The 12,454-nt window shown below is 45.3% G+C and overlaps 1 protein-coding gene and 1 long non-coding RNA gene across 3 annotated transcripts in view; one reads left to right on the forward strand and one right to left on the reverse strand.

The window, feature by feature from the left end:
* On the reverse strand, positions 1–11,452 carry LOC135311916 (uncharacterized). 2 transcript variants are annotated; one of them, XR_010371465.1, is made up of 3 exons: positions 11,255–11,452; positions 9,529–9,714; positions 1–423 (listed from the first exon to the last, which is right to left on the reverse strand). It is a non-coding gene; the product is annotated as an uncharacterized LOC135311916 (long non-coding RNA). The 2 variants fall into 2 exon arrangements; XR_010371466.1 differs by having other exon boundaries at positions 11,173–11,452.
* The window catches only part of BPNT2 (3'(2'), 5'-bisphosphate nucleotidase 2), a 23,142-nt gene continuing 22,055 nt past the window's right edge, over positions 11,368–12,454 (forward strand). Inside the window, exon 1 of the mRNA XM_064442678.1 lies at positions 11,368–11,917. Coding sequence (XP_064298748.1) covers positions 11,531–11,917 — 387 coding nt within the window. The 5' untranslated portion in view covers positions 11,368–11,530. The remainder of the gene's footprint in view (positions 11,918–12,454) is intronic.

A 12,454-nucleotide genomic window follows, 5' to 3' on the forward strand; every position in this document is an offset into this window, starting at 1 on the left:
GCAACCAACAGTTTGACTCTTGAGGCAAAGGAGAGACAAGCAAGAACCCCTTGATTACAGACATTTTGTTGATGTGAAGACGCCATGACAGTGCAGTTTTCTTTTAGAAATGGGGAGCAAGGCACTGCCTACACGATACTAGTCAAAACCAAAAGAACACCATTCTGAATAGAGCTCCATAATTAGGCATGCATTATAATAACAATATTAGCACGAGCAAAAGGATGGCATTTTTAACAGAGTGGACATTACTTAGGAATGTTTCATAAATATGTTTGTCACAACTTCTAATAATATCTACAGAGACAAAAAGTTTCCCATAAATACTTGAGAACAGTATGCACTGCAACTTTACACTCTTTGTCCTTCAGCTAACGCCCTCCTCTCTTCCCACTGCTCCTTTTCATCTGCCAAGTCTTACACCTAGAAAAGTATTAAAAGGACAAAATAGCAATTATTCTTTCAGTTATGTCTTCCTGGGTAGTCTTTAAATCTCACCTGTAATATCCTAATTTTCCTAATTAAAGTCATAAAACTTTATGATTTTAAAAACATATTTTGCAAATTAAGTATTCTAATCAGGATCATATTAGGAAAAAAGTCAGAGACAAACATAAATATTTCACACAGTCAGGATCAAAACTAGCATAATTAATATTATTAACAACAAGGTAAACCAGTGAGGACTTGATTAGGGGAGTTAGGAGATAACAAATGAGATACAGGTGTGGCTCAAGGGTAAAGCAAAAAGCAACTCATTACCATGTGTTTCAAGAAGAGAATTACAATGTGATTAAGCTCGTGATCTTTTAATCTTACATCTTCCTTTGCAAACACACCCTTGCAACTCTTCATAATGAGTATGAAATGGAATAGAGAGAAGAGCAGAATGGAAGATTTAACTATAGCATCATCTTTAACCATTAACTGCATCTCTGTCATACTGATCATCTTCAATTCACATCAAAACCAATAGGCAATGACAGAGCTATTGAGACATGCTGTGTAATCAGTCCTTCTGCAGGGAACATGGACAGGTATTTCTGATATGGCACTGCAAATAGAGTCAAAGACATCCATTTGATGACAGTCACATATTACCACCTAAAGCACCATAAGCTGTCCATGGAAACAGGGTGAAATCCAAACGCAGGCACCAGCTCTGGATACTGAGCTGTTGGACACCTAGACCTACAGCAGCAGCTCTTCCAGTTTGTAATTGCTTTAAATCCCAGTCGGCCATTTGCACTGGAAATCCTGGCCACTATAGAAGATCTGGGGCCATCCCACATGGAGGAGTACTCCAAACTACACGGAACCAGAACAGAGACCTTTGCTAGTGCAGGCAGAGTATTCACTAAACCCCTGTGCAATTCTTATAAGAGATTCTTCACATGTAACTGGTAAATAAGGAAGTAAAACCAGAGATCTCATATGCTAAAGAAATATTTATGATGAGCAAAGACACTGTAGCCATCAGACCTATTGCTCTTGGCAAGTTAAGAATGAAACACTGGCATTTCCCCTTTGAAAAGCACGTGGTGCAGCTTCTGGCTGCAGACAAGCCTTCCTTTGTGTTTCTCCTGGGATTAGCCTACCTCAGCAGTCATATTAAGAAAGAGTAAACTAGAGTCAGTGAAGTCATCACGCCAGTTCCTCTTTCGCTCCTTCTCAGATATCCCTACAATAACTTCTGAATGTGGACTTCTGTTTGCTGCATGACATGATTCACGCTGGCTGTCCCCACACTACCTGAATCCTCCCTGTGCCTGAATTTCCTTATGCGGTGAGCCAGTGTTTGCTCCAGGCTCAAGCCAATCTCAGCTAACGTGGAGGCTGCATGAAGACCAGGAGAGTGTGCACTCAAATGCAGAGCTGATATCTGTGCTAACCTGATACACCTATTTTGAAAGTGATGCTAGACCTTTGGGGAAGTGGAATTCAGGCTAAGGAAAGAATTAAATCCATTGTCAATATTTAGAATAAAACTTCTGTATAATGGGGGCAGACTTGCTCATAGGAAGTACTACTGATATAATAGAAACTGCTGTATTCAAACTATACATCATTGGATTAGTTTAATATAATAGTTACATTTAAGTTATTGTTGCTTACATGAAAGTGAAAAGAACAAAATTTTCTCAAATAGTTGGCAAGCCAGTATCTGTGGAAATATCGCCTCCCCCAAAATAATCTCACAAATATTTGTCTTGTTAATTTTCACAGAGCACAAGAATGGAAATTAAATAATATTGGTTCATCCGCTTTTCCAACGGGAAGGTAATCCCTTCTTAAAAACAAGATCCTCTCACATAAAATTTAGTTCTCAACAGCCCTGATGCTACTTTCCAGTTGGCAGAATTGCAGGAGAGGCAGCAGAGTAAAGACAGAAACTACGAGATATTCAAAGGAGCCAAAGGAAATACAGTGTGCAGTTTCCATCAAATTGCAGTGCCAGCTGGCTGTCTATTGTTTCTAGACACACAAAACTTCAAGGTAAACAGACTGGTATACAGCAGTCAAAGGAAGCAATTTTGTGCGGGCTAGTTTGACACTCCTACACTTAATGACCTTCTCATTAAAGCCAAGACTATGAAGTTTATTACTCCGTTAAGAACAGTCTACAGAATAAAAACCATAAACCTTAGTAGTAGTAGATACAGGATAGACATTTGTCCTCGGCTTTTGACTAAAAATGTATATAAAAAAAGCATCTTCCACTTAATACTGTTGCTTGATATTGTTCTGTAATGTTCACTACTAGATCACTGATTGGATGATGAATGGTTACTAAGATCAGTGAAATTGAGTAATTATCAGTAACATCTGGGTTCACCCAAAACAATCTGGTAAGGTCTCCATTTCAGTTTCCTCTAAATCCAAAACTAGACTGTTGGCCAGTTAAAGGTTATAGGTTATAAAAGTTTGTAAGTATTAAAAGTTATGGGTTGAGAATAATTTTGAAAAAACTACCATAAAATCATAAACTTTTCAATAGTGTCTTCCACAATCAAAGGTAAAAATACTCTCTTTATTTCAACATTCATTATCCAAATAAAGCCAGCACCTCAGTATCACAGAGTAAACTTCCCTGAAGGTGGAAGTGTAAAGCAAGCTTAAAAGGAAGGAAAAAGAAAAGGCCAGAGTAGGGGACCCAAGGATTGCTCATTGCCACAAACTGGAGAGCCACTTCAGGGAATAACGGAGTTTGTCCAAGCTCCTGAACTTTCAAAGCAAAATTTTCCCTAAATTCCATTACATTACCCTGTCATAAAAAGTTCCTATTCCTAGGCAAAGTCTGCTGGGAGGCCTGGGACAGTACCCTCTTCCCCTTCTCTGCAGAGGAGTACCCACAACCAGGAGGCACTCGCCACATGGGTGTTTCTCATCAAGCGCGAAGCACGAGTGTCCTGAAACCAGATGTTAATTTTGAGGACTGAGGCCAGCAGTGCTGAACTAGCCTAGACTTCAAGACTGTCTTCTTCAAATGGATTAACTGCGGGAAGACCTAGGTTTTATTACTTCCTTTAAGGTAACCTTAGATGTTCAAAGGGCACAGTCATTAGGGGTATTAGCACTCTTTTTCAAAGCTATTTTGAAGCTGTGATAGGAAGCGCAGGAGGCAGTTTCACAACATAAGACTTCAGAGACAATACTTAGGAGGCTTAAAGTGTACTTGACCCTCACTCCCAGCCCATGGCATGACACCCAGTTCCTCAGGACATAGCAACTTCAATCAGGAAAAAATCAATTTTGCCATCCAAAAGACAGCGTAACACAATCTCTGTGCCATGCCCCATGCTTTCTGTTTGCTTTGCAAGGTTAGTTTTCAAATGGATGAGTTCCCTGGCCTAGCTCCCTGCATGGCTTCACTTACATGAGCCTGCACAGAGGTGGCGGGAACACACAGCTGGGGACAGCACACTGCAGCAAGAGCAGGCAGTCTGGGGCTTGCAGCAAGTTAAAGAGCTCAGGTGGGCAGCACCACACAGGGACATAAAACTGCTTTAACTCTAGCTCAGTTCACTGTCCCAGTTTACAGGAGAGCTCCATCAATAGCTTTGCTGGTACAACTCGGAGAAGAGGAGTGTGGGGCCAGAAATGAACAGGCGTGGGTGGAAACTGAGAAGCAAAAACCCTTCAGCTGTGACTGCCACTGAACTACTAAGCAATTGATAGTATTCAGTGTCATTTCTGAAGCTTTCTGCAGTGCTGGAAGCAGAGAATATGCTATCTTGTTTTGGGTGGACAGGAAATCTGTGAATTATCATGACAGCCCTGAGAGGTGCCTCTGCAAACCAGCACGGTGTTAAAATGAAGTTCTGCCTAGCTGAGGGGATTTTACCACCACGACCCTTTCTAGAAGAGTCTGTTAGAATCCATCAGCAATTAAACCTCTCAGTGATATATAAAGGAGTTTCAAAGGAGACTCTCCATGAAGCTGTGAAATATGGTTTTTCACTGCCTTGTTCTTAAATAGTCATCTATTCCTTTATAAACTGAATGGGTATTTCACTCTAATGGATATTCCCAATTCACATGCAAATGCTGTTCTAATGTGATAGCACTTTTACTCACTTTACAGACTTGAAGATTTTGCATTTAAAACCAGAAATGACTATTGGGTCATTTAATACTATCTCTTTATCTTGGACCCCTGAACTTTATACCGCGCTAAGGTAATTTATTTGATTGAAGTGTACATTGTGCTTGGCAGCTGCCACTAACTCCCTTAATATTCCTGCAGTTCAGTGTCTCCCCTACTGTTTTTTCTTCATCACAGCAGTTTCCTTACTGTCACCAACAGATTTTTCTACTTCTCCTGATTCTTTTAAGACCCTCTCTCAGACTGCTCTGTACAGCTTCAATGCACTTGGCCTTTGCTGGAGTGCTGGGGATTTCCTAAGCTGAAATGCCAGTGCACTGTGCTTCAGATTCTCCACAAGGTTAGAGTGCAGTTACCACTGAAATCACATTTAACTCTCAAGCTGTTTACAATCCAAACAAAAGGATTTCTCTGTACAGCATCCAAAACCAACAAAGTTACAAGTGCTTAAGCTTTTTGCACCAAGATCAAATATATATATGTATAAAAAAAATCTCCCTCCTCATATTTCCTGTGGTCACAGTTTTCTGCATAGCATATAGCTTAGGTTGTATCTACAGGGCCTCTTTTTATGTACCCCATAAGCTTTTACAGATAAGCTCGCTCTTCTAATACTCTAAGGATTCTGTACAAATTCAGTCTTTTCCCTTCTGAACTTAATTTCTTACTTATTCAGAAGACATTTCTACACTTCACTTCTTAAAGACTTTTTCATTTTCTTGGGGATATAATATTTCCTTTGCAAAATAGCTGGTAAGCTCTGTACCTAACCGGCCTATTAACAGATCTGTGACTCAATGTAGTAAAACTCTACTCTTTCCCATTATCCTAAACCAGTTTTGACTGAACCTGTAAGATGGCATAAGTTCTTGAAGAAGCACACTAAAACTTTTGCAGTCAGAGGAGTGCTGATCTGATTTATAAACACCATGCCTGTTAAAATTTTTTCCAAACATTTTGGCAAACTAGCATTCTATCAGATCAAGCAGCAGGTGCCTATATCAGAATTCCCCAGACCACCCACAGGTCCTTTCAGGCCCCTCTTCATTCCCTTCCCAGTCCTTGACTCCTGAGCTCACAGCAGCTGGCTGTGGCTGCTCTTCCACAAATGCAGGCTTGGATCATGCTCTTTCTTCCTGGAGCTTCACCAGCCAGCTTGCTTGCTCTCTGTCACACTTTGCATGCCACTTTGCATCTGTCTTTCGCCTTGGATACCCTCTCTTGGACAGGGCTCTTCTGCTTTCCCTTAGGCTTTTTCCTGAATCACAAGTATAGCATTTAATAATCTTGGCGTTGCCATGAAGCCAGAATCAAGCAGACTTGCTGTAAGCAGCGTTCCCTGGATGCAGCTCAGTGCACTGAGATGCTCATGGGAGCAAGCAGGCAGGAGGGCAAAGCAATCTCTCCTGGCAATCAGACAGTGAGGAGCTTTGCTGCATCACTGCTGGCTGAATGTCTCAGTATCAGCACTAAGCGGACCTGGAACAATGCAGGAGGCGGGCTCTGAACAGCACATAAATGCCCATGACAGCTCTAGTTCTGTCAGTGTGACCAGCTGCAAGATCCAGGAGCTGGGTACTACCCTGATGAGGAATACAGATGTAATTCTCACACGCACTGCAGATTATGGTCCCTTCCCATATTTGGATTCGGATACATTTCTTCTCCACTAAGGAAAAGGAAGCATCCATAGTGAAGGAGCACACTAGTATGGGCAGGAAACCCCTGAGAAAAGCTGGGCTACAGGTACCTAGGGACTCTTCAGTTCCTACAGGACCAAAAGACAGATCCAGGATCAAGACCAAATAAATTCTCTCTGTGGGACCTTTCCTAACATAGCTGTTTTCCCTTCTTCTCTTCAGCACTTAACCAGCAGGGTGATCTAACACAACAACCAGGATGTCTCACCTCCAGCAGTGCCCAGGCCTGATGACAACACCATGCTCCAGACCCATCCTGCAGCTGGTCGCATGCTTTTAACAACTGTCCTATTCAACCTGTATCACATACACTCTGGCATGGGTCCTACTAGTTGACATTTTATTGCCAACTATGAAAAACTGAGCTCCAGTGCCCACAGACAGAGGTAAAGGTATAGTCTGCCTGTTCCAAAGAGACCATGCCAGATAAAATTGAGCAAGATTTCACACAGCCCACCTCTCTGAGTGAGTTCCAAAATTTCCCCAAGAACACATATTACTTCAGAGGGTGAATCCACAGCAGTGCGAGGGCAGGGAGGACACTGCAGTAGCACTGAGAAGAAATGGAGAAGTGGCTTTTCATGCTCTTAGCAGTGGTGGTTTTTTCTAAAGCAGCCATGGGAAGTCATGTGGCAAATACACAATTTTTGTTTCTTACAAATGAATAGAGAGTTGGTCTGGGAAGGTGAACAGATACCAGAAGTCATCTAATCAAGGTCCTGCGGAGCCACAGAGTCCTTCTGTACATATCTTACTGCTTCACTGTTGCCTTCTACACTACAATTGCCACTCCTACAGCTGGAGCTTTACATATTTCTTCCATGCAAACCTCTGAACACTCACTTCATGTACTGGTTGAGCAACAAGTGGATAGTAAAAAGCATGGTAGAAGCCTTAGTGCACCGCTGTTTGGGATAAACTCTAAAATAAAGACATTCATCCATCTTCTTTGTCCTGTTTAGTCCACCTTCACGCTTCAAACACCTTGTAGTATTCTGCTTTTATTTTACATGCTTATTTAAATAAAGTCCTTTAAAACTATCCTCAAGTTCAATATATCTCTGCACAACCCACCTGAGGCTCTCAGCCCTGCAGAGCCAGCCAGGATATAAGAGCAAGCTTATCTGCTGCTGCAGATAAGATTGGGTGAGGTGGTGTTACAAGCAAAATTACCAGGCAAGAACAGGAAATATAAGAAGAAAAGCAAGGAGAGGGAAAGGAGGAAGAACCCAATTATAAAAACCCAACAATGATTATTCATAGTTCCCCATACACACACTGCACCCATCAAATGCTCAGTGCAAGGGAGTTACACCACACTATAAGACTTTACCCATAATAGTAAGTACAGGTCTCCCTCACAGAATACCTTCCCAGCTCTGACAGGGAAGTGAAGCGGCTGCAGCTGGTGCTGGCACTTGCACAGCAGGTTCCCCTCAGGTACTTTGGTCCCATCCAACAACCACCTGCTCCTTCTTGGCCTCTCAGAATAGACGCAGCAGATCTCTTTTTATGCGCTGCAGATCAAACTCAGCTCTGACCCTGAGGGAATCCCCGTCTTTTCCAGACACGCTGCAGCTGCAGACACAAAACCCAAATGCTCAGGGGGGCTGTCTGTGAGTGGCTTCATAAACCATTGGGGTTAGGCAGGAGTCACAGAGAAACAACCAGCAACACAGCACTTCTGTTGCTGACAACGGGCCCTGTTAACCTGCTCGCACGGCTGGAGCTGTGGAAGATGCGGGCATCGCCTGTTTTTCCACATGAGTCAGCACTGATGCTGGCAAAGCAGCTATGGCGATAGACTACAGGGTAAAGTACTGTTGAAAAAATAAAACATGCCCGCACAGACAAGGACAGACACTCGCTTGGTTCTGCACTCTTGCTACAGACTTTACAAGCCAGAGACAGCAAATTCCTTATGCTCAGGCGTGCTCCCCACATAGCTGTAGCATAAACCAGGGCTTTCTGTAAGGCCATGGCTCTCTCTGTCCCTCCAGCCCTGACCTCCCTGGTATGGGAAGTACTGTGTAGGCCAGTACCTACACAGCCTTCCTCACTGTGTTCCCTGGGGATCCCCACCTGGTGCTCAGGACATCTCTGTTAATGCCTTTTCCCTACCAGCAAGTGGCCCCTGTGTTTGTTGACTTCCCAAACTCAAGTGCAGCCCTTCTGCCAAAGTCACCACCACATGCCTCATGTCGCGGTGAACAAAGAGCAATGTTGCATTGCCACTCTGTCATTCGCAGCCTCTGCCAGATGAATCTAACAGAAAGCAGTGCATTTCACTCCCAGCACACTACACTCCATTCAAGAAGCTCTACCAAGCCCTTCTACAGCAACTGTGTTTGTGGGAGGCTAAAGAGGCACATCACTTTAGCACACCAGTGTGTTGTTTGGGTTCTCAAGGTCAGATGACCCTGACTCCTAAGGCAGCAGCTGATATAGCTCCCAGAGATGTACATAACATTAGGTTTGCATCCAGGGTGGATGACCATTTATTTTTCATTCATTTAAGGAACACTTCAGTATTAGAGATGGATGCAATTTTTCTGCCATGAACACAAGTATTTTTGTTTAAAAACACGGTTTGATTCAGGCAAAGCTGATTTTTTTTTCAAATCTATCAAATTATTTGGCCCACAATTAGTTAAACTGTACAAAAGAATAATTTTATATTTTCAAAAGGAACATCTCAAATTTTTACCTCAACCCTCATGCAAAGGGATAAATCTCCTTTTGCTAGGAATGAACCGAGGCGACTTCTTTTTTTCAAGTTTATTTACATTTTGTGCCTACATCTGGTCTCTGGAAACCCATCTTACAGGTTGAAGTCATAAAGAAAACCTTGCCTAAATTCCCTTTGCACCACCTGGCAAGAGCACTTTCCAAAGACCTCTGTCGTGTTCTGGAGCCCAGCTGAAGTCAACAGCACCCTGGATAAACATGAGAAACCTGACCTAGGGATCTTGGGAAACCAGCACGGGAGATGCCAGACTGAGACCTCAAAAAATTATATCAGTCATTACAGAATAAGATTACTACAGATAAAAAGGAGTCCAGCATATTGTCTACAGGTTATGTGACTACATTCAGTAACAAACACTGCTTATTCTCAAACCTGGCACAGACAGTACACAGAGTATCACTGAAATAACAAGCCCTCTGTGCACTGTCCTTTTCACAGTTTACATTACTGTTAATATTTAGTAGAATACTTACTAGGCATAGAAATGTTAGCAGCAAGTAATAAATCCATCATTTTTCTAAGCCTCTGTAAGGTCTCTGCAAACCTCAGTGGGATGAAAGCCTAGTATTTTACTTTCTTTCCATTGAGTGATAAACCAGTTCGGAAAGGTGCAGGTTTCTTCCTTCTCCTGGGTTTCCTCCACTAGCAGTTTAAAATTCCTGTTTACAGAACACATAAACTGTTACTGATAGCATCAGGCAGCAGAGCTGCTGACTACTTGGCCCAGCATTTTTTAAAAGGAGACACATTACAAGCACACCTGGTTGTTAGTCTTAAGTTCATTGCTCATTACAGACACAAAATTACTCTTTTTCCAACCCTGTGTTGCTGATGGTAAGGCTGCATAGCTTCTTACCACTAATTACTACCATATGAAATGCTGAATCATGAAACTGATATTACGGAAAGTGATCAGTGTATCCTTCCAAGTCCCCTTTCTGGCAGGGAAGCAACTGCATAGAAAAAAACTTGTCTCTTAAAGAGAATGGGAAACTGGAAAACATGGACATTCTAGTTGTTGCCTAATAGCATATAAAGTTAAATCCCAGCATAGTTAAGAGTAAAACCCAACTCTTTTGAATCCCACTTCAAACACAATGCTTTCTCTTCCTACAGTCCTTTCTCTCCATTGCAGGCCCTGCACATATACATACATTTCAGAGAGAGATCCTGCAGGACACTTGGTATGTAACCATGTAACTGAAGATGCTGTTAAAATGGAGATGCAGAGATGATGAGGCAACCTCAGTTTGCAAGGACAATCTTAATTTTGGTCTTTCCTGGTTTTCACATTCTTGATTACGTAAGTTTAACACTTCTTAAAAAAAAAACAACCCAAACCCAAAACAAAATACAAAACAGCAAAACACAAAATCCCAGGAAAGTAGTTATATTACATGATCCATAGTAATTCCTTCTCTCCAGAGCTATTAGCAAGGTCTCTTTCTAGCACATGTGTATCAACAGACAAGATTATCACTTGCATAAGAGAACATGTAATTAATTCAAACAATGCTGAATTAATTTCATCCTTTTGTTTCTGATATAACTTAACTCAAAACTACTAGAGAAAATTAAAAAAGAAGGGGGGGTGGGGTGGGTGGGAAGTCAGTGACTCTTCCTAGTTTCCACCGCAGATGTCCATCCTGGCCATAAACACGCAGTTTAACACTCCCACAAACCAACTGAGGTGCAAAGAGAAAGTATAAATTAAGACAGGTAGGCCTTTAGCACATCACTTGGCTGAGAAAACAGTTCATTTTACTGAAGGTAAGGAAACCTCAACCCCGAGCCCCCGCCGTGCAGGCTGTGGCACAAAGGAGCAAAGAGCCCAGAAGTTCCCTAGCCAACACATGAAAACCGAGAGAACCTCAGCACGGTTAACAAGCCTTCAGAAATTAAGCGGCAACTTATGGAAGCGGCAGTTTCCCAAGGGAAGCTCGCTCCCGGCCTGCCGAGCGGCCTCCGGCTCCCGCCGGGGGAGCCCCCGCAGGCAGCAGGCGGCCCCGCTGCCGGGAGCGGGGGCTCCACCGGGCCCGCCGCAGCCGGGGGTGCGCGCTGCCCTCGCACCTGCTGCCTAGGTGGAGCAAAAAAAAAAAACCCAAAACACCAAAAACCTCAAACCCGCACATTTTAGAAGAAAAGCAGTGCGCGCTATCAGGCGTGCCCATGGCAAGAAACGCAGGGGTGCTCCAGCACCTTGCCGGGACACCCACCAGACCACACCAAGCAGCAGAGGGCCCCGAGCAACACCGCGCCCGCCGAGGGGTCGGTGGGCGGCGGGACATGCTCAGTGCGGGCCCCGCCTCCGCCTGACCCGGATACAGACGGCGCTGCCCGCCGGGGAGCGCGGAGCCCGGCCGGCCCCGCCGACAGAGCGAAGCGGTGTGCCCTGGCGGCGCCATGGGGCTGTGGTGAGCGCCCGGCACCCCCGCCTGCCCGCCCTGCCGTGCCTCTCCTCCCGCCTCTGCGGCCATGGCCCCCATGGGGATCCGCCTCTCGCCGCTCGGCATGGCCGTGTTCTGTCTGCTGGGGCTGGGCGTCCTCTACCACCTCTACTCCGGCTTCCTGGCCGGCCGCTTCGCCTTCTTCATGTTGAGCGAGCCGGCGGCCGGCGGGCCCGAGACCCCCCGCGGCTCCGCGCCAGCTGGCGCCGTGGACCTGCGGGAGCTGCTGGCCGTGTCCGTCCTGGCCGCTGTCAGGGGCGGGGAGGAGGTGAAGCGGGTCCGCGAGGGCAACGTCCTCAACGCCAAGGCGAAGGGGAAGACGCGGGAGGGGGCCGAGGAGCAGCTGACGAGCGGCGACCTCCTCTCCAACCGCAGGATGTTCTACCTGCTGAAGGGCGCCTTCCCCGCCGTGCAGGTGGGTGCCTCCCTCCCGTGAGGCGGGCGGGCGGGCAGCACCGGGACCCCCCCCCCCCCCCCCCGCCGCCCTCCCGGGGCCGCTCGTTACCGGCGAACCCCCCGCCTGCCGCGCCGCCGGGGCTCGGCCCCTTTGCGGGGAGAGACACGTGTCGCCGCTCCGTTTTGTAACCGCCGGCGGGAGATAGTGACCCTTTCGCACAAAGTGCCTGGCGTCTCTCCTTCCCCTCTCGCTGGGTTCGCGGCAGTGCCACCTCACGCTTGTGGCCGTGGGTGTTGGGTTGCGGGGGGATGGGGCTGGGTCGTGGGTAAGCAAAGCCAGGCGAGGTGAAACTGTGCCTTTGTAAGTATATGGATGGGGGGGGACACCACCCAGTCTAACCATTGTGAATTATCCTCTTTCTGGTTAAGGATAAAGGTAATTTCGTAGCGCCGATTCTGCATGTGTTTATGATGCTGAGGCTAGCAATGCTTTTATTTTTTAAAATTGTCTTTCCTGTCTGAAGTTACAGGTTGAGCCAGGAACAAGGAGAAGGGA

This window comes from Phalacrocorax carbo, chromosome 2 (genome assembly GCF_963921805.1).
Source record: "Phalacrocorax carbo chromosome 2, bPhaCar2.1, whole genome shotgun sequence".
NCBI classification, from domain to species: domain Eukaryota; kingdom Metazoa; phylum Chordata; class Aves; order Suliformes; family Phalacrocoracidae; genus Phalacrocorax; species Phalacrocorax carbo.